The 25,851-nt window shown below is 44.3% G+C and overlaps 4 protein-coding genes across 4 annotated transcripts; 1 reads left to right on the top strand and 3 right to left on the bottom strand.

Annotated features, from left to right (window-relative positions):
* Nucleotides 1-9,941: 9,941 nt before the first annotated feature.
* Nucleotides 9,942-16,593, top strand: LOC124264009 (cell wall integrity and stress response component 1-like). Its single transcript, XM_046698732.1, has 3 exons — nt 9,942-10,218; nt 10,533-10,626; nt 16,087-16,593. Exons 1-3 carry the CDS (start codon nt 9,988-9,990, stop codon nt 16,257-16,259), a joined length of 498 nt encoding a protein of 165 aa, XP_046554688.1. The 5' UTR covers nt 9,942-9,987; the 3' UTR covers nt 16,260-16,593.
* A 3,334-nt stretch (nt 16,594-19,927) lies between these two features.
* Nucleotides 19,928-21,211, bottom strand: LOC124264007 (uncharacterized transmembrane protein DDB_G0289901-like). Its single transcript, XM_046698729.1, has 2 exons — nt 20,830-21,211; nt 19,928-20,745 (listed from the first exon to the last, which is right to left on the bottom strand). Exons 1-2 carry the CDS (start codon nt 21,209-21,211, stop codon nt 19,928-19,930), a joined length of 1,200 nt encoding a protein of 399 aa, XP_046554685.1.
* Nucleotides 21,212-21,219: 8 nt separating this feature from the next.
* LOC124264006 (glycine-rich RNA-binding protein 8-like) lies at nt 21,220-21,573 on the bottom strand. The gene has a single exon (XM_046698728.1). The coding sequence runs from the start codon at nt 21,571-21,573 to the stop codon at nt 21,220-21,222; it is 354 nt and encodes a 117-aa protein (XP_046554684.1).
* A 360-nt stretch (nt 21,574-21,933) lies between these two features.
* Nucleotides 21,934-22,740, bottom strand: LOC124264004 (pre-mRNA-splicing factor 38B-like). The gene has a single exon (XM_046698727.1). It carries the CDS (start codon nt 22,738-22,740, stop codon nt 21,934-21,936), a length of 807 nt encoding a protein of 268 aa, XP_046554683.1.
* Between the last annotated feature and the right edge of the window lie 3,111 nt (nt 22,741-25,851).

Genomic DNA, 25,851 nt, shown 5'->3' with positions numbered 1-25,851 from the left:
AAGATATGTCACTTCCCAAACACACAAAAATATACTTTATTTGTTCTGGACGATGCTCTTCAGCCATCGGAGGGTGCAGAGCTCCTGCACGTTCTTATGGATACCTTACCCTAATGTTTACAATATGTCTTTTAGTTATTTGTTATTTGTTATTTAGTTATGTTGTATGAATATTGCAACATTGCAAACCCCAAACATGCAATTTATTATAAAGGAGACAGCATTAATCCATAAAAGGGTGGGCAAGGGCGGGTATTTTCGTCTGCTATGGTTCAAAGGTGACCTTGAAACTGTCATGCCCCTTAGCTCATTAACAAAACATAAACAAGGCCCTTAGCACCTTAATAAAAAGGGTTATCTCCCTTGGACCAGAGGTGAAGGCTGGGGAAATTAAGTTCCCAAGAGTTATGTCCCTTTACCTGAAAATCAAGCCTAAGTAGGTTAAGCTGTCAGTTTTAATATCAAATAAACTAGTTTTATTTTCAACTTTACGCCAATGAGGGTTCTTGTATTGGCTGTTTTTGAAGATCCGTCCACACGTAGACCTACATATATATACACCATTGAGTACTTACTCTCCTTTTGGGTTCGGAAAACAGACTCCTTTCTCTCATACTAAGATGAATTGGTCTGTATGGGAGAATTCAGTGGACTTGCTATAATTAGAATTCTTGTGGCAGGTCGATCACTCTTGAGTTGAAAAGGCAAAAGGTGAAATATGGGACACCTTTCATGACCCGCTAAAAACATGTCCCGCAGACAGACATTCACGTCTGACGAACATATTCTTAAAAGTTACTTCGTGCGTGACTTTTCAATGAATGTTAAGCTGTTCTGTTGGGTTGGCAATGCTTCTTGGACTTTCGGAATCATTTTGCGTAATGATTCACTTATATTTCCTCCATATATCAAGCATAATTTAAGGTGTCATTTCCAACACAAAGGACCGGAGATGATAAGGTATATGTTTGAACCAAACTGACTGCATCTAGGGTGTGTTTACAGATGCAAAACATATGTAAAAATATGTTTTCTTTCTTGAAGGATTTCTTTGATCGATGTACTTGAAGTAATATGAGCATTTTGATTGGCTTGTCTTTTGTTTTTCGCACTTAACTTTCATCGACAGGTAGACAGACAACCCTTCATGGAGGAGACGAATGAGAAGCATAGTACTTAAACACGTGTAGTTTTAAATCAACATCTACTTGTCACGGGTACGCTGCGAACAGGAATGGCACACGACGAAGTTACCACACATTTCAATGTTTATCCATGTGAGGTTGCTGCATCTTCCAATAACAAATTGTCAGCTATTCCAAGTTTGAGACCAGGTTGTGAGACAACGGTACCCAACCACTTCAGAGAACACAGCATCCATCCCCAGTGTCCAGCTTTACGCCCAAGTGTATTTCTACCACCGTAGCTTGGTGTAGACAACATCTGAGGTTTAGGTGATAGACTGTTAGAGTATGCCGTTCACAAGCTTTATCTCCTTAGCTCTGCTGGTCTACAGTCGACTTGGAGAAGTTACAAGATGCCTGTGTTCCGTGGTTAGTATAGTGGTAGAGGTATAATGGTATAGGAAGACATTATAATAGAAACGAAAAAACCCTATCCAACTTCATAAGAAATCTCTGCCAAAAGCAGAGTGGATTGTACAAACATGCCTATATCATGAGCAGATATTTGTTTCAGCAGTATTACAACTGTATGATGTTGTTTGTAAACAAATCGGGTCTGAACCAGACAATGCACTGATTGTCGCCATGCGATACGATGACAGACCATGTGTTTATGAATCACTATGAAATAGTGATGATTAGTGGTGGTCCGATTAGTTGAAATAATCGAAGATTGGTCGTAGTGACTAAACGACCAATCAATCGATCATGTTTTCTCATAATCGAACACAAACATTTCTGGAACACTTTTTGCATTAACAATATTTTTCACAAGGTTGGTTTTGTAAGTTACATGTCATAACCACTACAAGCTTGTTCGTCGTCATGATTGAATTTATCTTAAAGACTCAAGGAATTTTATGTTCCTAACATACTAGTTAAGTAGTAATCCTTTCAAGATGTGAAATTTGCCACCAAAAATACCCCCAAAGAACTACAAGTTTTTTCATTATCCATTTTTTTCATTAACAAATAAAACACACAAAAAACAACAACAGGAAACCTCATAATTGACGCTAACCAATTATTTTCGATGATTGATCGGTTGTAATGAAGCAATCATCAATTATGAAGTTTTAACCAATTCCCAACACTAGTGATGATACCAGGTGTTTGCGAAAAGGTGAGCCTTTTGTCATACAGCCTTGTGGATGAACACATCTTATCATTTTAACGGTAGATTTAATGACAAAACGGGACGATACCATTCGGAATCAAGCGACACATGTGGGTAATTCGCGCACATAAGTTGCACCTATTTTGACATTTACACAGGAAGTACTCACCCCCATATGCTCGGATTGGGAAAGTCAAAACAGGTATTTTGGCCTAGAAGTTTAACTTAAGATTCAACGATCTTTCACTGTCCAACAAAATGTCATTCCCCTTCCACTGATTACCCAACCTCACCTGGAAATAAAGGCGACAAGTGAGATCGCCTCGTCCGTTTCAAATCTACTCTTAAAGATTCAGAGCAACAAAACAGTTCTCTAAAAGAATATTTGACAAGAGGGATGACTTCAGCGTTCCCTCAACGTCAAGCAATATCCCTGCAACTCCAGCCTTAGGGTTAGCTAAAATGTCGAGGCAGCATTTAATTGTGGTACTACCATGGGTGTCTCCAGGCCCTTCCGGAGAAGAAAACGTCTGGGATGTGATGGTGTGACGCCAACGACAGGACCTGAATACGTCAGTAACGCTAACTCAGTTCTCTCAATCTGTGGCTGACATTTGGAACAACATCCCCCAGACACTCTTCAATCACAGCGTTCCCTCAACGTCAAGCACCTCACTCCAGCCTTAGGTGTTTTCATTTCACTACTTTTGACGTACACTCGAGCATGCCCCTTGTACTGCCTCTTGCGACAAGCATGGGTTACTGAAGATCATTTCTAACCCTGATCTTCAAATGAGAGGCGTCATTGACAACTGAGGACAAAACCAGTGACAAAAATGCATTTCCCTATTTTCACTTGTACCATGCATACGTTGCCGTATGTTTTCAGGCGAACAATTGATTTGCTGTTACGTTGATTTACGACGAGTGCTACCGGTCGGACAGGATACGCTCACCTTTTGGCAAACACCTGGTATAAATACTATTTGATAGTGACTTAAAAACACCTGCAAATGAACTAGTCGAAATCGTACAATCGTCTCTATTTTTGGCAGAGATTTCTTATGGATGTGGGAAGGATTTTGTCACTTTGAACAGCTAAAATGTCGAGGCAGCATTTAATTGTGGTACTGCCATGGGTGTCTCCAGGCCCTTCCGGAGAAGAAAACGTATGGGATGTGATGGTGTGACGCCAACGACAGGACCTGAATGAGTCAGTAACGCTAACTCAGTTCTCTCAATCTGTGGCTGACATTTGGAACAACATCCCCCAGACACTCTTCAATCATCTGGCCCCGATTTCTCGAAACAAACTTAAGTTTTTACTCAAATTTCAAACTGAGTTGGACAATTTGAAACAGCTGAATTTTTAAATCAACTGCATTTTTTAAATAAAAAAGCCCAAACAACTTAAGTTATCTATCCACCAAACTCAAATTGTCTACTATGTTTGAGTTTAATATCGATTTTAGTTCATTCTTGGACATGCATTTTCTCTAATTTGAGTACAAACTCTAACTTAATTCGAAACTCAGACTTTAGTTTGTTTCGAGAAATCGGGGCCTTGTGTCTTCAATGCGCCGTCACTGCCTCGTTTGTATCAACCCAATTTTGATATCATATGATTTAGTTGTTACTTCACCTCTCCATAAAGGCAAGTCGCTCGTGTTCTGTTACAAAATATGGTTTCTGTCAACACATTTCTCATTTTAATGAATCAGTCGAATGACCAAATATTGTGTTATTTCTATTAACACAACATTTACACAAATATTATGACATTTATTTATAAGAAGCACTGCCACCTTTTCCCCGGCTATTACAAATTCAGTGACCACCCTTTGGGATTCCCATGTCCCATGCTAGTGTATTTGATGCACACGGGATATCAACGGAAGCCTTTTCGGGCCACTTGGTTTTATATCCTTTTTAGATGTTTTTAGATATATTTCAAGATACAGAGTGGAAGGTTCAAATGAATGTAATGAAAAACACGCATACTACATAAATAACACACATTAAATGTCTTACGGGTTAATTTATTACCTCGAAATTACAAGAAAAACACACACACACCCAAAAAAACAACACAAAACAAAAAACCCACACACATAACAATACAAATAGCATTAAATGACTTGCGTAAAACTCGCCATAAAAAAACTAAAACGCCGTTAGATTAAAGACGGGGTAAATTCCATGTCTTGTAGAGAGACAGCTCATAAACATAATTGTTATACTAGTACATTAAATAGAAGCTAAGGTTCAGATAGAAGACATTACACATGTTCGTCTAAAAACTTACAGGTGCATTGGTGTTGAATGGCTCTACTTAAGGTTTTTGTAGACAGGGCACTCTTACCCTATGTCACACACAGCAAGATAACAGCATTATGACTCTCCCCCGCCGTGGGGCACATCAGAGTTATGTTTGTTCATATTGTAATGAATCATATAGACGCAACTCTTAACCAACGAGAGTCATATAAAATTATAGGAAGAAATAGGAACCAGGGTGGCGTTATGTCATCAGACTTAATGCTTAACCGTCAGTATCTTCGTGTAACTTGTTTCTGAGAACACGTGCCCCGATTGTAGACATAATGGTCTGACTGACTGACTGAGTTTGGTTTTACGCCGCTTTTAGCAATATTCCAGCAACATCACGGCGGGGGAAACAAGAAATGGGCTTCACACATTGTACCCATGTGGGGATTCGAACCCGGGTGTTCGGTGTGACGAGCCAATGCTTTAACCACTAGGCTACCCCACCACCCCCATAATGGTCTGAATAAGATGACATGGATCAAGGGCTATAACTGTGTAAAAATATATTATCTGGACCAATTTATAACTCAGTGTACAAAAATATTTCTTACCTATGTATGCACATGTTCATCCGTGTAGGGGCGGTGGGGTAGCCTAGTGGTTATGGCGTTCGCTCCTCATGCCGAAGATCCGGGTTCGATTCCCCATATGGGTACAATGTGTGAAGCCCATTTCTGGTGTCCCCCGCTGTGATATTGCTGGAATATTGTTAAAAGCGGCGTAAAACCATACGCACGCACGCACGCATGCACTCACTCACGCACTCACTTCTTATGAAGATCCGGGGTAGAATAGGTCTTCAGCAACCCATGCTTGCCACAAAAGGCGACTATGCTTGTCGTAAGAGGCGACTAACGGGATCGGGTGGTCAGGCTCGCTGACTTGGTTGACACATGTCATTGGTTCCCACTTGCGTAGATCGATGCCCATGCTGTTGATCACTGGACTGTCTGGTCCAGACTCGATTATTTACAGACCGCCGCCATATAGCTGGAATGTTGCTGAGTGCGGCGTAAAACACACTCACTCACTCTTCTTCTTCTTGTGAACCTCTCAATGGCGAAACGTCATGTTAATAGTCAGTTATGGCACCCCTTCTCTCAATAAACTCTCAATATCTGTATACTGTAAGTGAAACTGTATATGGTATTTTGGGGTACATTCAGCCAAGTCTTAGTTATTGCGTCTCTTCTACACAATATTTCTTCGATGTAACGTCTCAGCATTGTCCTCCATTCGCTGCCACACAATTGGGTTCAAGTCGGGGGAAACGGCCGGAAAATCTACCACGGTTTGCATGCAGCAGAACTTTCAACCTCAGTGAGAAACAATGCCGGGATCGAAGGGCCGCAGATCCTGACCGGTTCCTGGATGGAACCAGGTGGTTGTTCCTGGAGGCGTAGCCCCGCTGAAGCTAACACATAAATGCAAATTCCCTTTTACAGAAAACGATGTATTCAGACCTGTTTGTGTGTTTGGCGTGAGGTTTGTCAGTTTTGTCGCGAGAGCTTGACGTGAGTAATGAAGAGGTGAGTCTGAAGCCAAAGACGTGAGATTTGGCAGGTATGTATGAAAACGTGCAGGGACGGGCATTGCCTTGATGCAAAATTAATGGAACACAACTTTCACAGCAGATTCCAACAGTTCCCGTTGAAGAGTCTGAGAGTATTACTGAGTTGTTGTGAACTTTTTTGCCACACCCTTTGAGCTTCGGTGAAAACTTCGGGATCATTTTTACAAACTTTCCACCACTGAATCACCTATTACTTGGAGTTAAGCAACGTTGGTCGCGGAGAGTCCTTGGATGGGTGACCGTGTTTGGCAGCTTGACTCCAGCTTGAGAGTTTCTAAGATTTCATTCTTGCCCCACAACGAAGCACATGTGGTAAATGTGGTCTCACCTTAGGCAAGTGAGTTTGTTCAAAATTGACTCTGTTCACCCAGCAGAAAAGGGGTACCCGGTGATACGTCTTGTGACTATAAAGCTTTTAGCGCCTAACAAGGGGCAATCCGGGGTAATATTGTTACACATATTGTTTGGGTGCTTCGAGCATGCATTGTGCATGGAGAAATGCGCATCACAAATGGACTATTATTATTATTGTCGTTACGTAATGTTGTAAAACTAGATGACAGCTTCGTCCGAAAAAATGACACCAACAAAGTTCTGAGCTACCTGGTCTGGCCAAGCGAGCCGCTCCTCCATTTGCACATCAGTGGGCATTTTCTTGGAACCGAATTCAAGTAGCCAATGCTATGTAGAGTCCTACTCACCGTCCATTGCGACACCGAAAGAAGCCGTCTCCATTCAACTTCGAAAGAAGTTTGCTTAGATGGCCACATCGGATGAGACAGAAATAGAGAGCACGTTGTTCCGATACCACGTCGGTTGTTTACATAAAAAATAGTTTACGTCCTGAGGCGGGTTTACCCATCGCCAAATTCCTTTAGAATATCATAAATAGTTTACCAACAAATACCTGTTGAATTATGCAACCTACGAACAAACCATACAAACAGTAAAGACGATTCGGCCATGACAACTACTGAAACAATTTGTCGTCTGCTTCCGTGTGATCACGTGACTTGACTTAACATCAAGGGAGACAACTTCACCTTTTAAGAATGTCCTCTTGGTGTCGGGTCGGGTGGTAGGGCATAGAGACGTTGGTCTTTCTGTGAAATAATCCCACACGCCCGCACTCACTCACTCGTGCACGCACACACACACACGCACGCACACATATAACCCCACGTGCAGTGTTTCACGTAAGTATCTACCCTAAAACAGGAATTGCACCAAGCCTTGCTTCACTATCGCCCTTTCTCTGGAGCTTTTACCTTGGATGATTTTGTAGTTACCTTGGATGATTTTGTAGTACTTTGGGGACGGTGACGTAGCCTAGTGGTTAAGGCTTTTGCTCGTCACGCTGAAGACCCAGGTTCGATTCCACGATGGATACAATGTGTAAAGCCCATTTCTGGTGTCCCCCGCCGTGATATTGCTGGAATGTTGCACGCACGCACTCACGCACTCACGCACTCACGCACTCACGCACTCACTCACAGCCATATATTCAGACAGCCTCAGCGAAGAAATACATCACCACGAGGCAACACAGGAGAGAGAGATCACCAAAATAAAAGAACGCAAGACCTCTGTTGAAACATCTGACATGAAATGTGCCCTTTTCGGAACGCCTCATCTAAAGGCCCGACCACCATATTTCCTGGCAACAACCCAAGATTCTACATACCAACATCAACCATTGGAAAAAGAGGAAACTTCAAGAAAGCATCGAAATCCAAAGAAAGAAGCCAGCCATTAACCAAGACCAAGGCCTCTGTTTTCCCAGTGTACACTCCACTGTGCTGTATTAATCACTAACATCATATTACGTTGTTATGTTTGCACATTAGTCCTATTTGGTTTTGTGATTATATTGTTATCTTTGTACATTGTGTATCACCGTTCAAAGGCTCCATATTACCCTTGTTTCCTTTCCTTCATACACATTATTACATCCACCTTTAAGTTCCTTATGACTATTCAACCCGTGAAGATCAGGGTTAGAATTGATCTTCAGTAACCCATGCTTGTCGTAAGAGGCGACTAACGGGATCGGGTGGTCAGGCTCGCTGATCTGGTTGACACATGTCATCGTATCCCAATTGCGTAGATCGATGTTCATGCTGTTGATAAGTGGATTTTCTTTTCCAGACTCGATTATTTACAGACCGTCGCCATTTAGCTGGAATATTGCTGAGTGCGGTGTAAAACTAAATTCACTCACTCACCTTATGACTATCCATTCTGTGGATCGTAACCCCGCCGTGATATTGCTGGAATATTGCTAAAAGCGGCGTCAAGCCATTCTCACTCACTCACTCACTCACTTTGAGTAGTAACTGGAAAGCACTTACTTCATATATACTAAGCAGCAATAGAAACGTCAGTTTGGAATTTTCCTTCGCCGAAACGGATAACTGTAAACTCATTTAATGTTTTGATTGTATATTTTTTGACAACATCTCCAATTTGACCTGAGCAAAGACATTCCTTCCCAAACGAATGGAACCCAGGAAATGGTCTCAAAAACGCAACGTGATCTCGGAGATGGTACGGTGTTCTCCATGTTTTTCATGCAACTCATGCTGCACGTGCTGTTCACAAGGACCAGCCCTATAAAATGCACCCGCAAACCTGGTTGAAACATTCACATTACAATGTCAGCAGGATGCAGCGACTTACGACAGCTAGGAACCAAGCGCTAGGAAGACTTGAAGCTGGCCATACTGCACAAGCCGTTGCCAATCACTTCGAGGTCAACGTTCGGACCATCTACAGGCTGCAGCAACGTTTCCGGGCTACCAACAAACACCTCAAATGATCGTTCCCGTACTGGCAGACCAAGGGTGGCCACAAGACGACAAGACCGCCATGTTGTGCAACAGTATGTACAGAATCCCTTCATGCAGGCATCCGAAACAGCACAGTGGGAACACACGGAAGACCAATCAGTACTGATACAGTGTATATATATATACTGCCAGAGCTACACGGTACTTCCTACAGCAGAACGGTATCAACATTATGCAGTGGCCAGCCCTTAGTCTTGATTTAAACCCAACTGAACATCCTTGGGATGAAATTCAGAGGAGAATGAATAATGTCATACCAAGGCCGAACACAGCCAATTTATTGCGCCAGGCCTTTCTCAGAGTGTGGTTCCAGTGGCCTTCATCAATCGATTGCACTCCATGCATAGACGCTGTGCTGCAGTTATTGCCGCTCGTGGTGGTCACACTAGATACTGAAGTCAAGAGTCTGAATGGACTGCAAACATTCACGTTATGTCTTGGAATTGAGTTATTCATTGATATATTGTACACAAAATGCTTTTGATCCGCTTATTATGTCCATTTCTGTAATGATTTGATTAATGATTACAGTGCCTATCTAATTTTGAATTCGTACTGACGTTTTTTTTGCTGCTGCGTATAGTTACCCGAGAGAGTATAGGGTATATTACGACATCAACAGTGAGATTAACGAGGCGTACTATCCATAATTAGCTTTAATTTGACACGGATGATTCCATACTTCTGAAGGCGATACAAACAGACCTTTATAATGAGTGCATTCTAAGTAACGCTTGATTGTCTACAAAGACAGATGGCATCGTTTTTTTGTAAATGAGTATACATAATGCGACCTCCAAATGAAACTTAATGCTTCAGTTTTTTGTTGATCGTAAAATAGTGGCATCAATTACCTATTTACTATCACCGTACGTAAACATGCAGCATATGCATTGTAGTATGTTGCAGGTACGGGTTTAGGAAGCTAGATCCGGCATGACGATGAGTTTGACTACAGTTACCTTGTGCAATCTTTTGTCGCTGGGTTACTGTCTGGGTACTCTTTTGGAAGGTCAAGTGACTCTTGCAGTGAACACACACACGTCGCACGTGTTCGTCTGTGTGTGTACGGATACGGCAAGATGTACTGCCGGCAACTGGGGCGCCCTCCTTGCGGAGTGTCGGCAGAAAGCGGAAAACGTCTCTACTGAAATCGTTGGACAACAGGTACAGTATATGTTTGGTTTGGTTGTTGTTTGTACTCAGCAATATTCCAGCTATATGGTGGCGGTATATATATAGAACTGAATTTATTTTAGTCATTTCACGAAATGACTGATTTCACAATCTGACTGTAACATATATATTTGTTAAATAGTAATATATATATATATATAATTATGAAATTTCTTGTGTTTATATATATATATATATATATATATATATATATGTATATAGGTGTGTGTGTACACATACGCGACGTATTGTATAGCATTAGGAAACGTTCGTAGGTATTAATGGAGTTCATTTTACTTTTTCAGACTACAACAGTCGCAGCATCTTCGTCCTCGTCCTCGTTTTCGTCCTCGTCTTCGTCTTCGTCCTCGTCCTCGTCCTCGTCCTCGTCCTCGTCGGGTAAGTTACTGATAGAACTTGCTTATGTACACAACGCTTTCCATCCTATCGCCTGCAAGGAACGTAACTCTTTTAAACAGTTTGTAGCTTTTCAAGATAGCAGGAAAACGGACTGAAACGTATATGAAACAAAAACAATATGCTCATTTGTTTAATTTGTTGAAGGGCGTCTGCATTTTAGATAAATTTTGATAGTAACGTAAGGAATTGACAAATGAAGCGGCGAATGCAGATTTTCATTGCATATTGTCCCTCTCAAATATATATTATTAGTAATTTAATATACAAAAGAATACACAGTCTTGACTATCCTCAGAAACAAATTCCGTTTGGTGTGAAGGAAATCATAACTGTGAAAATCATGTGAATAGATCATTGAAAATCAGTGTTGACACCAGGTGTTCGTGAATAGAGTAATCAGCCGCCATCCTCAAAATTTGTCTAAAAATGGGAGAATGTTTCTCCTGACGCCGAACAGGAGTACTCTGCCCTGATCAAATCAAACAAGTGATCAATGGATCGATCGTGGTTGTGTGTGGTCCTGTGCATAGAGCTCAGGTCACAAAACAGTTGAAGTTTAGCAACGTTCGGACAGTCCTTGAAAAACGATGGACCTGTGACAGTTTTGTTGCAAGAGCTTGTGTCTGAAGCAAAGACGTGAGATTTGGCTTGACACCTTTCACAGCGGATGAGAGTTTCTAGGATTTCAGTCTGGCAGCTTGACCCCTGAGAGTTTCTAGGATTTCAGTCCTGCCCCACACCGAAGCACACGTGACACATATGGTCTCATCTGACTGAATTTCCTCTTTTCACCAGCACTGAATGGGTACCCGGTGGGATAAAGCATATGACTGTTAATCTTCTAGTGCTTCACTGGCAACTCGGGTTATTAGGGTAATAATGCGTTAGCAGGTACTTTATACACATCCATTATTATTATTATATATTTAGCTAAGTATATATTACCGAAAAATCTAGTTTGATAATTTGGAATCATGATTGATGTGTAGAAGTAAAGAGATTCCAGGGCTTAAAAGTCAACAAAACGTTTGGGGATCTGCAATGACGCAATTATTTATCTCAGGCATGTATTTTACGAGTTACAATTAAATTTAAAATAATTACATACAGTTTTATTCATCTCACGTGTCAAGTTTACTTATCACGTAGATGTATTCAGTGAATCAGCTGACTGACATAATTCTTACCCAATTACAGAGGAAGATGCCAAATTAAGATCCTTTCTAATCTGCATTCAGACCAGTAACGAACCATATCGATCTAAGTAAATTTGTTGTTCAAATAAACGTGAACTTGTGGCTAAACAAGGTCAAATGTTGTCATGGTGAGTCTCCGGTTTCGTTTTATCTTTAGTTAATTTGATGGGATACTCATATCAGAAAAGGTCGAAGGTTCATCTGAATAGACAATATTTCCCATGTTCCATGGTGACAGCTTAAGTACATGATTCTTATAGCCTGTAGGTCTTGATGGGATACTCATGTCAGAAAAGGTCGAAGGTTCATCTGAATAGACAATATTTCCCATATACCACGGTTACAGATGAAATACATGATTCTTATAGCCTGTTGGTCTTGATGGGATACCCATATCAGAAAAGGTCGAAGGTTCATCTGAATAGACAATATTTCCCATATACCACGGTGACAGATGAAATACATGATTCTTATAGCCTGTTGGTCTTGATGGGATACCCATATCAGAAAAGGTCGAAGGTTCATCTGAATAGACAATATTTCCCATATACCACGGTGACAGATGAAATACATGATTCTTATAGCCTGTTGGTCAATGCCGAATTCTTGTCAATAAAGGCATAGTGATATGATTGTATTATTGAAAACGAACACCTACTTACGGTGCACACTTCCGTACGTCAGCATTGTTTAAAACTCCCAAAATTACAAGGCAGACAGCCGGACTGGTAACTTAAAAATTACCAGTCCGGATACAAACTTGCCTGTCCGGTTTTCAACAATGAAAACAAAAATCAGGTTTCTGAATACTTTACTGTTTGCAAGCATCGCAATGAACAACATAGCACTAACAGGCAATGCACCGAGTTTAGGTAAACTGAAAATACATGTGTTGTGATTGGTTATTGTAAAATGAACTGTCCAATCGTAAGTAGTTTAACATAATTATCATAATACCTTAAACACCTCAAACTGACGACAAGAGAACCTGTCTGATATTATGAAATATTTACTGTTAGGGGTAAAAACATTTACCAGACCACCGGACAGGCAACTTATGAAATTTGACCGTCCGAGATGAAAACAGACCGTTCCAGACGGTCGGGCAGGCGGGAATTTTAAACGCTTATGTCAGCCTATCCCAGCTGTATGCTCAGGTTAACTCTGGATTTTCAAGACAATCTGCTGTCTGTAACAATGTCGGCACTGCAGCTTGCTAAACACACCGATTGAGACATTTTAGATAAACGAGACAAAAACATAAATGCGCTCTCAACCAATCCTTTTGAGTATTTGGTATGCTGAACAGGAAGCATATTTGCGAGTCCCGTACAATGGGCGTAATGTATTCCTGTACACAGGGTACATAACCTCATTGGGGTAATAACCCATGAAGGTCCGGGTTAGAATGGGTCTTCAGTAACCCATGCTTGTCGTAAGAGGCGACTAACGGGATCGGGTGGTCAGGATCGCTGACTTGGTTGACACATGTCATCGTATCCCCTTTACGTCGATGCTCATGCTGTTGATCACTGAATTGTCTGGTCCAGACTCGATTATTTACAGACCACCGTCATATAGTGGGAAAACTGCTGAGTGCGACATTAAACAACAAACAAACAAACAAAACCGAATCAGGTGTTCATAAAACCATTGTAGTGTTGAAATGGCACATAAAATGTGTACTTATTTTAACAGTAAACGTCAATGTAAAACGAAACATGTTCCGCATATTGATTTAAATTTGCATAATCACTGACTTGTATTTGCGCGTAGTAAAATATGTATGACTATTTCAAAGCAAGATGTGTTTTTGTATTGACTTCTTATCGATCTTTCAGCTCACCCTTAAGAACTGACACATGAAACTAAGTTAACTATTACATCTTTTTGTTCTGACATGGAGCTGGCGTGCACATTGTTGTCTCAAATGCGCACAGCTTTGGATATGGTTATAAGCACGACGACGCGCCCGAAATACATGCTGCAATGTTCTCTTTCAATGCAAAAATCCAAACAGTTAAATGAATCAAATACATGCAATGCACAAATTATGAGAAATTTTACAACAGATGGTTTCCGTATATTTGACAAACAGTACTAAATTAATGTAACAAAAAATATTTTGTCTACAATTTTTTTTGAACTGACAGATGATCATCACTGGATGAAAAATTAGGGAGATTATATAAATCCAAAGGAAATTCAACGTACACTGCGTAAAATGTTTAGTTTACAGTTAACATAATTAAATACCACTTTTATGTCAATTTCATCAATATCTCCAAATAAATGAGTGAGTGAGTGAGTATGGTTTTGCGCCGCTTTTAGCAATATTCCAGCAATATCACGGCGGGGGACACCAGAAATGGGCTTCACACATTGCACCCATGTGGGGAATCGAACCCGGGTCTTCAGCATGTCGAGCGGACGCTTTAATCATTAGGCTACCCCACCGCCCCTCCAACTAAATGAATTAATATCAACTATAAACATCCAAATATACTCAACAAAACAAAGTTACGGACCACCCCCATTTTCAACATTAAAGTATTTAATAGTTCATATAATGATCCATATACTACTTAAATATTGGACCCGTGAAGGTCCGGGGTAGAATAGGTCTTCAGCAACCCATTCTTGTCATAAAAGGCGACTATGCTTGTCGTAAGAGGCGACTAACGGGATCGGGTGGTCAGACTCGCTGACTTGGTTGACACATGTCATCGGTTCCCAATTGCGCAGATCGATGCTCATGCTGTTGATCACTGGGTTGTCTGGTCCAGACTTGATTATTTACAGACCGCCGCCATATAGCTGTAATATTGATGAGTGCGGCGTAAAACTAAACTCACTGACTCACTAACTTAAATATTGAATATTGGGGCGGTGCTTATTTTTGTTGTTGAGTATATAAATATCAAAGTTTGAATGTATAAAAGCTTCCGTGTGCCCATAAACCTTTAATGTATATCCTAAACGATTCCAACTAAATCCACCTTTGGCAAAATTACAAATTCTTCAAATTTTATATCGATTCCATTGTTTCGAACCCACACAAAATGGTCTGAATGGCCATTGTGCAAAATGTGCATGATGTCGGAAAGCGCACGTAAAATATCTAAATCCTCAACACACATTAAACAATAAACAAAACAATAACTCGCATCTTACCGTAACATATATTTTAATCACTATCATCCTGAGTATTATAATGGCAGTATGCGCTTGTTTGGAATAAGTGATAAAATCTTCATGGTTTGTGTCACACAACAATACGTACGAGTGAAAGAATAGTAGGATTATATTGAAGCGCCTCCTTGCAGGTTAACGCAGGGCGTTTAATCTGTTTGTTTGTTTAACGCTGCACTCAGAGATATTCCAGCTATATGGCTACGGTCTGTAAATAATCGAGTCTGGACCACACAATCCAGTGATCAACAACATGATCGTCGATCTACGCAATTGGGAACCGATGACATGTGTCAACCAAGTCAGCGAGCCTGACCACCCGATCCCGTTAGTCGCCTCTTACGACAAGCATGGGTTACTGAAGATCAATTTTAACCCGGATCTTCACGGCTAGCGTTTCTATGTTTTAATGTAGTCTCACTAGACCCGTGAAAGTCCGGGTTAGAATGAGCGTTCAGTAACCCATGCTTAGCGTAAGAGGCGACTATCGGGATCGGGTGGTCAGGCTCGCTGGCTTGATTGACACATGTCATCGGTTCCCGATTGCGCAGATCGATGCTCATGCTGTTGATCACTAGATTGTCTGGTCCAGACTCGATTATTTACAGACCGCTGCCATATAGATGGAATATTGCTGAGTGTGGCGTAAAACTAAACTCACTCACCAACTCACTCACTCAATCCTGTAGTGAGTGAGTGAGTAGGGGTTTACGCCGCTTTTAGTAATATTCCAGCAATATCTCAGTGGGGAACACCAGAAATTGTCTATTTATTATGCGCCATTCCAGGCTTCATATCATGGTCTATTATTTCTAGGCCTTCAGTCCTGCCCCACAACAAACACACGTGACGCAAGTGGTCTCACCTTAGGCAAGTGAGTTTGTTTAAAATTGCCTCTGTTCACCCAGCAGAAAATGGGTACCCGGTGGGATGTCTTAAGATTATTAACCTTCTTGCGCCTCACAAGCAGTTTGGGTAATAAAAGAGCATGGTATGAAGTCTGGAATGGCGCGTTATAAGTATTCTCATTATTATTATTGCATTATTTCAGGCATCAGCAGCTGTGATGGGCGCCTGAACGGAGACTATGCTTCTAGTTATTCCTGTACGGAGTATATCACCTGCGCTAATGAAATCACGTTTCGTCGCGACTGCTTTCAAGGCACTGGTTGGAACGACGCAATCAAGACATGCGTATATCTCCCGATCCCCAACTGTCCTTAAGGCTCCGGAGTTTACTGGTTAGAATGAAGTGTTAAAAACAGAACCATTCTGGCAACAGACATCCAGGTTGAAGGAATCGCTTTGGCAGGGCTTAGGCATCCTTGTTCCATACATCAAAGCTTTGCTCTGATGAAATCAGTCTTTGGACTTGTAATGACACAATGACTTCTGTCTGAAAAGCCCTTTATGCAGAACGTTCTGGTCAGCGAGGCGGCCATTACACAGCAGCCAGGGGAGATCACTCTGATGACATGTTTGACATTGATGCTACATGTTGGCAACTATATATGTTTATTGAGAACCTCTGTTAGATATGATATTAAGTAAGTTTCCACGGCCACAACTTCAACTGGACTCTGCTCTTCTGAACCAGACAGAAACGTGCCGACAGAAAGGTTTCTGCCTCTTTGCTGGTGCAACAAAATCCCAGATTGGTAGACTGCAACGGGTTCAGAGCACAGCAGCAAGAATAGTCACTCTCTCACCCAAGTCAGCTCACATCACCCCTGTGTTGAAGGACCTCCACTGGTTGCCCATTCCACAGCGCATCACTTTTAAACTCTGCATTCTCGCCTTCAGATGTCTCTCTGGAAGTGCACCTCAATATCTGTCCGACCTCCTTTCTCCATACAAACCAACAAGATCCTTCCGCTCCGAGAAACATAATCTTCTGTGTATTCCTAAAGTCAGAACAGTTAATTTGGTCAAAGAACTTTCTCTTATGCTGCAGCCTCAGAATGGAATCATCTCCAACAACATTTGAGAGAAATGACAGAACTTTCAACCTTTCGAACATCGCTAAAGACCCACCTTTTCCAAAAAGCCTTTTCGTCCTGACATCAGCGCTTTGAGCATGGAAATATGCGCTTTATAAATGAACTATTATTATTATTATTATTATTATTATGTTTCCATTATGCTGATTTTGCAATAATTATTGGCCATTGGCCCTGCGTTAACCAGCAGTAATCATTTTAACATATGTGTATTCCACAGTCGTAAGTATTTTTCCAATCGTATGTAAAGACATTGTTTCGAGACCGAAGAATTATGAACGTTGTTTCCAAGTCGCCTGCAGGCGGTCTCGGAGTTGTTGAGAAAGACGGGTGCAACCACAGAGGTTGCAGCTGAAGGTTGTCTGGTTTGGGTGTGGCGTTTCCTGTTCCTTCATCCGACTACATGTTTCTTCGAGGCCAGGTGTGTCAAGTGAGACGGGGAAGAAGACGAGGAAGAGACTCGTGGACTGTGTTTCTCCAGGTTTGACAATCGGCAGCTTTGTTGATCCATAGGCTGTGGTCATTTTCGCAGGAGCTGCTCGAGGTTCCTCTTCAGAGAACCTGTACATCTTTTCTTTGGACCCCCTGTGTCACGACGGTTATAGGACAGTTCTCCAAACTGGCAATCGTAAATTTTTATTGCGTTGTTTTAAGTGTAAAAAATTAAGGTACTCTTTTGACATTTTTTCAGTTAATGTTTTATGTTTATTCATTTTCTACATGTTTTACTTGCAACCAAGGATAAGTTGGACCGGTGCAGAGAACGAGTAAACGAGAAGTAGGCTGTGCACGGCAATGAGCAAACCCATTTGGTTCGTGAAAGGTAGAGCAGATGTAGGCTAGTGCACGTGCATTACTCGACGATGAAATTGATTCCGCGCATATAGTCTGTTTGGCTCAAAATCGGACCGATGAATTGCAATCTAACTCGAAAATTACTAATTATATAATACTCAATGAAACACTGATCATAATCAAAACATCAGACCAACTCTGTGATTTTTTTGCAGAATTTATGTCCAAAAAATAAAAAAGTTGTTTAAGAAACTATTATTAAAATTTTGACAAAGTTCACTATTTGTTACGAGGGAGGACTGCAAAGAGAGAAACAGCCAGGTGTACGTGGAGAGCACGTGCACAAGTGCCGACAAAGTCATTGAATCATTTACCTGTGGTGTCACCATCCTTTCTCGCACACCTGGCTGTTCCTCTCTTTGCACCCCTCCCTCGTAAACAAATAATGAACTGTGTCAAAATTTTATATACAGAATATAATAGAATGAATATGTTTATATATTGTTATTAGGATTTGTATTAAGACCAATGACCTTTCATGCAATAAACGCTTTGACTTTGACTTTTGATTTTGTTGTTGAATATCACATAATGAACATAAAGCATAACACTGATATTTCAAACCATTCCTATGCGTCACTGATATTTTTTAGTTATTGAATTGTGCCAGTAGTTTGTTGTAGATATACACAGATGACATACCAGTTGGTTCATTTAGAGGTCGCTTTTGTTGTCGCAAATATTCCGTCACGGTGGGTATCCGTGAAAATCCGTGTTAAACTTTGGTCATCAGAAAACCACGCTTATTGTAAGACTGACTGAGTTTGGTTTTACGCCGCTTTTAGCAATATTCCAGCTACATCACGGCGGGGAACACCAGAAATGGGCTTCACACATTGTGCCCATGTGGGGATTCGAACGCGGGTCTTCGGCGTGACGAGCCAACGCTTTAACCACTAGACTACCCCACCTCCCTTATTGTAAGAGGCGAGTTGATCACTGGATTGTTTGGAGTCACCCAACACATGAACCCCTTGCAACACATCTCGCGTGTGTCGGAGGTCGTCTTTTTGCAAGGCGTGAGAGGTAATGTCGTTTAGTCTCAAGGGCAACTTTGCTAAAATCATTGTTTATTGGTTGTTTAGGTCAGGTATACTATGCTGTATTTCTAAGTTCTTGTGTTGGTTGGTAATGATACCTGCATTAAAGATTTATGGCTCGATTATGTACAGGCTGCCGCAATATAGCTGGAATATTGCTGATTGCGGCCTTAAACAACCAACCAACACACCAACGTAAAGGCGACTAACTTGAACGGGTGATTCACTTGACACACGGCCCCTTTACCGTGTCCCCTCCCCTCTCACTTGACACACTACCCCCGGTCCGTGTCTCCCTCCCTCTCACTTGACACACTACCCCCTGTCCGTGTCTCCCTCCCTCTCACTTGACACACTACCCCCTGTCCGTGTCTCCCTCCCTGTCACTTGACACACTACTCCCTGTCCGTGTCTCCCTCCCTCTCACTTGACACACTACCCTCTGTCCGTGTCTCCCTCCCTGTCACTTGACACACTACCGTCCCTGTCGGTGTCTCCCTCCCTCTCACTTGACACACTACCCCCTGTCCGTGTCTCCCTCCCTCCTCACTTGACACACTACCTCCTGTCCGTGTCTCCCTCCCTCTCACTTGACACACTATCTCCTGTCCGTGTCTCCCTCCCTCTCACTTGACACACTACCTCCTGTCCGTGTCTCCCTCCCTCTCACTTGACACACTACCTCCTGTCCGTGTCTCCCTCCCTCTCACTTGACACACTCCCTCTCACTACACTACCTCCTGTCCGTGTCTCCCTCCCTCTCATTACTTGACCGTGTCTACCTCCACTGTCCGTGTCTCCCTCCCTCTCACTCTTGACACACTACCCGTCCTCTCCGTGTCTCCACCTCCCTCTCATCACCACATTACCTGACACACTACCTCCTGTCCGTGTCTCCCTCCCTCTCACTTGACACACTACCCCCTGTCCGTGTCTCCCTCCCTCTCACTTGACACACTACCTCCTGTCCGTGTCTACCTCCCTCTCACTTGACACATTATACCCTGTCCGTGTCTCCCTCCCTCTCACTTGACACACTACCCCCTGTCCGTGTCCCCTCCTCTCCACTTGACCACACCACCTCCTGTCTCGTGTCTCCCTCCCTCTCCTCTGACACACTACCACCCCCCTGTCCGTGTCTCCCTCCCTCCTCACTCTGATTACCACTACCTCCTGTCCGTGTCTCCCTCCCTGTCACTTGACACACCTTCTGTCCGTGTCTCCCCGTCCACTCCATTCCATCCTGTCCACGTGTCTCCCTCCCTCCATCCATTCCATTGTCCCTCCATTCCTGTCCTCCCCTCCACTGTTCCACCTCCATTCCATCCCCTCCATCCGTCCCTTGTCCATTTATCCATTCCCTCCATTCCTGACCCCTCCATCCTGTCCCTCCTTCCATTCCTCCACCATTCCTGTCCATTCCTCCCTCCCTCCTCCCTTTCCATTGTCCACCATTCCATTGTCCTCCCGTTCCTCCTCCATTGTCCTCCCTCTCCATTCCTTCCTCCATTCCATCCTCCATTCCTCCACCCTTCCATTCCATCCTCCGTCCTCCATTCCTCCATTCCTCCATTCCATCCATTCTACTCCCCTCCATTCCTTTCCACATCCTCCATTCCTCCATTCCTCCATCCTCCCTCCATTGTCCATTCCTCCATTCCTCTCCTCCTTCCTCCTCTCCATTCCTGTCCCTTCCATCCCTCCACATTCCTCCACCTCCATTCTGTTCCTGTCCCCTCCTGTCCATCCTCCATCCATTCCTTCCTCCATTCCTCCACTCCACCATTCCCCGTCCATTCCACCTTCCTTCCATTCCTGTCCATTCCCCTCCATCTCCCTCCATTCCCTCCTCCATTCCTCCCTCCTTCCATTCCTCCTTCCATTCCTCCATTCCTCCACCTCCTTCCTCCTGTCCGTGTCCCTCCACCCTTCCACCTCCATTCCTCCTCCACTCTCCGTGTCCTCCTTCCACCTCCTCCTTCCATTGTCCTCCCTCCATCCACTTCTTCCATTCCTGTCCATTGTCCTCCATCCCTTCCTGTCCGTGTCCCTCCACCATTCCATCCTTCCTCCATTGTTCCTCCACTCCATTCCTCCATTCCTCCATTCTCAGTGTCCATTCCACCTCCATCCTCCTGTCCATTCCCGTCCATTCCTCCACTTCCTCCTCCATTCCATCCACTCCTCCTCCATTGTCCACTCGTCCACTCCTCCTGTCCTCCACCCTCCCTGTCCATTGTCTCCCTCCTTCCTTCCTCCTCTGTCCATTTGTCCACTCCATTCTCCGTTCTATCCACTCTGTCCATTCGACCCTTCCATTCCTCCTCCGTGTCCACCTCCATTCCTCCATTCCTCCCTCCGTTTCCTGTTCCTCCCGTCCACCTCCACTCCTTCACCTCCTCCACCTCCTCCACCATTCCTCCTGTCCATTCTCCATCCCTCCTGTCCATCACTCCTTTTCACTCCTGTCCATTGTCCTCCACTCCATGTTCCTTCCATCCATTCTCCATGTCCTTCCACGTCCTCCATTCCTCCATGTCCATTCCTCCATTCCTCCCATGTTCCTCCATTCCTCCCTCTCCATGTCCTCCTTGACCCTGTCCGTTCCCTGCCTCCCTCTCCTTCCTCCTCTGTGTCCTCCATTCCATTCCTCTCCACTACCTCCCTCTTGTTTCCTTGTTGTGTCCGTGTCCTCCACTCACTTCCTCCCTGTCCATTGTCCTCCCTCCCTCCATTTGTTATACCCTGTCCATGTCTCCACTCCTGTCCGTTGTCCTCCTCCCTCCTGTTCCTGTCCATTGTCCCTCTCCCTCAGTTCCTCCTCCGTGTCCTCCTCCTTCCACCCTGTCCGTGTCCTCCTCCTTTTTCCTCCTCCACGTGTCCTCCATTCCACTGTCCGTGTCCTCCTCCACCACTCCCTCTCGGTGTCCTTTCCTCCTGTCTCCACTGTTCCTGTCCATGTCCTCCTCCACCGTGTCCATTCCTCCACTATCCATCCTGTGTCTACCTCCACCCGGCCACCCCCTCCATGTCTCCACTCATGTTCCTCCTGTCCACTGTCTCCCTCCATTCCATGTCCATGTCCACCATTCCTCCGCCGTCCATCCTCCCGTGTCTTGTCCATTCTGTGTCCTCCACTTGCCTTGTCCGTTGTCTCCACCTCCGTCCTCCTCCCTGTCCGTGTCCACTATCCACTTGACCTCCACTGTCCATCCACTGTCTCCTTCCTTCCCTGTCCGTGTCCTCCTCCTCCTGTCCGTGTCTCCTCCACTCCTTGTTTCTGTCCGTGTCTACCACTCCTTCCCTCTGTCCATGTCCTCCACTTCCTCCATTTCCACCTGCTGTCCATGTCTCCGTCATTCTCCGTGTCCACCTCCTTGTCCATTCTCCGTCTATCTCCATCCTTGTCCTCCACCCTCCTCGTTGTCCTCCACTCCGTGTCCTCCGTGTCTGCCTCCTCCTCCTCCGTTGTCTGCCTCCACCCGCGGGCGTGGTGCCTCCGTGTCCTCCTGTCCGTTGTCTCCTCCTGTTCCGTTGTCTCCACTCTTTCCTCTCCGTCCGTCCTTGTCCTCGGTGTCCTCCTTGTTCGTCATGTCCCTCCTCTGTTTTCCACTCCGTGTCCGGTCCGTGTCTCCTCCTGTCCGTTGTCTCGGCCATGTCCATGTCCTGTCCTTCCTCCCTGTCCGTGTCTCCGTCCGCCGATTGTTCCTCCCTCTCGTGTCCGGCCACCCTCCGTTGTCCATATCCTTCGGTGCCTCCGTCCTGTGTGTCCGGTCCACGTCCGTGTCTCCTCCATGGGCACCTGTCCATCTCCGTCCCCTGTCTCCCTCACTGTCCCACCTCCCTCCACCACTCCTGTCCGTTGTCCTCCCCTCTCCATTCCTCCACTACCCTCCTGTCTATGTCTGTCCTCCTCTCCACTTGGCCTTGACCTTCTGTCGTGTCCACCTCCCTCTTCCTTGACACACAGCCCCACTGTCCATGTCTCCCTTCCTCCTCCTTGTTCCACTACACTGTCCATGTCTCCACCTATTCTCCTTGTTCCTGTCCCTGTGTCCTCCCTCCCTCTCACCCGGCCACACTGTCCAATGTCCGTGTCTCACTCCCTCTCACCACACACTATCCTCGTGTGTCTACCACCTCTCTCACCATGTCACACTATCTCCCTGTCCGTCTCCCTCCCTCTCCTGCCGACCACACTACTCCTATCCGTGTCTACCTCCCTCTCCTTGGCCACACTCCTCCCTCTCCGTGTCTCCCTCCCTCTCACCCTACCACACTACCTCCTGTCCGTGTCTCCCTCCCTCTCACCTGACACACTACCCCTGTCCGTGTCTACCTCCTCTCACTTGACACACTATCCCGTGTCTGTGTCTACCTCCCTCTCACTTGACACACTACCCCCTGTCCGTGTCTCCCTCCCTCTCACTTGACACACTACCTCCTCTCCGTGTCTACCTCCCTCTCACTTGACACACTACCCCCTGTCCGTGTCTCCCTCCCTCTCACTTGACACACTATCTCCTGTCCGTGTCTCCCTCCCTCTCACTTGACACACTATCCCGTGTCTGTGTCTCCCTCACTCTCACTTGACACACTACCTCTCTGTCCGTGTCTCCCTCCCTCTCACTTGACACACTACCTCCTGTCCGTGTCTACCTCCCTCTCACTTGACACACTACCTCCCTGTCCGTGTCTACCTCCCTCTCACTTGACACACTACCTCCTGTCCGTGTCTCCCTCCCTCTCACTTGACACACTACCCCCTGTCTATGTCTCCCTCCCTCTCACTTGACACACTACCTCCTGTCCGTGTCTACCTCCCTCTCACCTGACACACGGCCCCACTGTCCATGTCTCCGTCATTCTCACTTGACATACTATCCCATGTCCTTGTCTCACACCCTCTCACTTGACACACTGTCCAATGTCCGTGTCTCCCTCCCTCTCACTTGACACACTATCCCGTGTCTGTGTCTACCTCCCTCTCACTTGACACACTACCCCCTGTCCGTGTCTCCCTCCCTCTCACTTGACACACTACCTCCTCTCCGTGTCTACCTCCCTCTCACTTGACACACTACCTCCTCTCCGTGTCTCCCTCCCTCTCACTTGACACACTATCTCCTGTCCGTGTCTCCCTCCCTCTCACTTGACACACTATCCCGTGTCTGTGTCTCCCTCACTCTCACTTGACACACTACCCTCTGTCCGTGTCTCCCTCCCTCTCACTTGACACACTACCTCCTGTCCGTGTCTACCTCCCTCTCACTTGACACACTACCTCCCTGTCCGTGTCTACCTCCCTCTCACTTGACACACTACCTCCTGTCCGTGTCTCCCTCCCTCTCACTTGACACACTACCCCCTGTCTATGTCTCCCTCCCTCTCACTTGACACACTAAACTCTGTCCGTGTCTCTCCAATTAAAAAAATTGAAGGGGGTGACAACCATTATAATTGGCATGAGTATATAAATTAAAAGATAAAGCTACTGTTTTCAAGTTTGCAGTACTTTGCCTTGATTTAAGACCGATAAATGATTACACACTGCCATTTAGAAAGTGGTCCAATGTAATATACACTACACGCCAAACGATACGTTACCCTCCTACCTTTATGAATTATTTAAAGACTATCAAAGATATGTTCGAAGGAAATAGTTTACAAGAAAGCTTAACAACACAGCTTTATGCAAACCACGAAAATAATTTTTCAAATGCATTCATATTCAGGTGAAATGCATTTTTTTCAGAAGAATTAATTGTCCTATTTCCGTCCATGCCGAAATACACCAATAACAGTGATTTAGATGTCAAAAAGAAAGGTTGAAATAAAATTCTGCTTTGGGACAAAGATAAACCATTTAAAGTCACCATTTGTCAACTATTAAAACAAGAAACAGCTGTTGTAGAGTTTGCAAAATTGTAAAATAATCATTCCTATTAGTTTAGTCTTTCAAAACAATTTCTGCTGATTTCCATTAGTGAAAACAAGTAAAACGTGTCGTTGAATTTGTGAAAAAATGTTAAGGAACTTCTACAATGAACATTTTTGCTTGCAAAGTAACATGTTTCCAGTTTCTGTTTACACATAACGATATCAGTCGCCAAAACGCAGCAATATTCAAGCAGTATTTACATCAATTCACATGTACAATGATTCTATAGGGTATAAAGAGAGCCTAGAAAAGATGACATGATACACAAGTACGAGAAACATGCCACACTTATCAGCTGAAGAGAGAGGAAGAGCTATCGGGATGGTTCAGATGGGGTCGACATACAATGTTGTTGCCAACGCCCTCGGATGCCACGGTATCACGGTTATAAGACTTATTCAGGGCTTCAAACAGACTGGGGTCACTATAGACAGACCAAGAAGTGGACGTCCACGCATCTCAACGCCAGCTGAAGATAGATACCCCCGTCATTAAGGAAGGGGGGTAACGTTTCTTTTGGCGTGTAGTGTATGTTATATCACACTTTCTTAGCAAAGATTCTTGTACTTTTGTTGGTCTGAATCCCATCCGGGATTCGAACCCACACACTCAGAGTCCGGCACCTAATCGCATGCACACAAAGTCAGCCGCCTAACCCGCTCAGCCACCGCTGATGGGTGACCGTTTGTGACAGCTTGACTCCTGAGTTTCTAGGACTTGAGTCCTGCCCCACAATGAAGCACATGTGATACATGTGGTCTCACCTTACGCAAGTGAGTTTGTTCAAAATTGCCTCTGTTCAACCCAGCAGAAAATGGATACCCGGTGGGATATGTCATGTGACTATAACCTCCCAGCACCTAACAGGCAGCTTGGGTTATCCGGGGTAATAATGTGCTGTGCTATTCATTGTTAGCGCTATGAGCATACCTGGTGTGGAGTTTGGCGCTACATAAATGGATGCATTATTACATTATTAT

Source organism: Haliotis rubra, unplaced genomic scaffold (assembly GCF_003918875.1).
Source record: "Haliotis rubra isolate DU_JTF1 unplaced genomic scaffold, ASM391887v1 Scf900, whole genome shotgun sequence".
NCBI lineage: Eukaryota > Metazoa > Mollusca > Gastropoda > Lepetellida > Haliotidae > Haliotis > Haliotis rubra.
The sequence above is the reverse complement of the archived record's forward strand: the minus strand, read 5'-3'. Positions and strand labels throughout refer to the sequence as shown.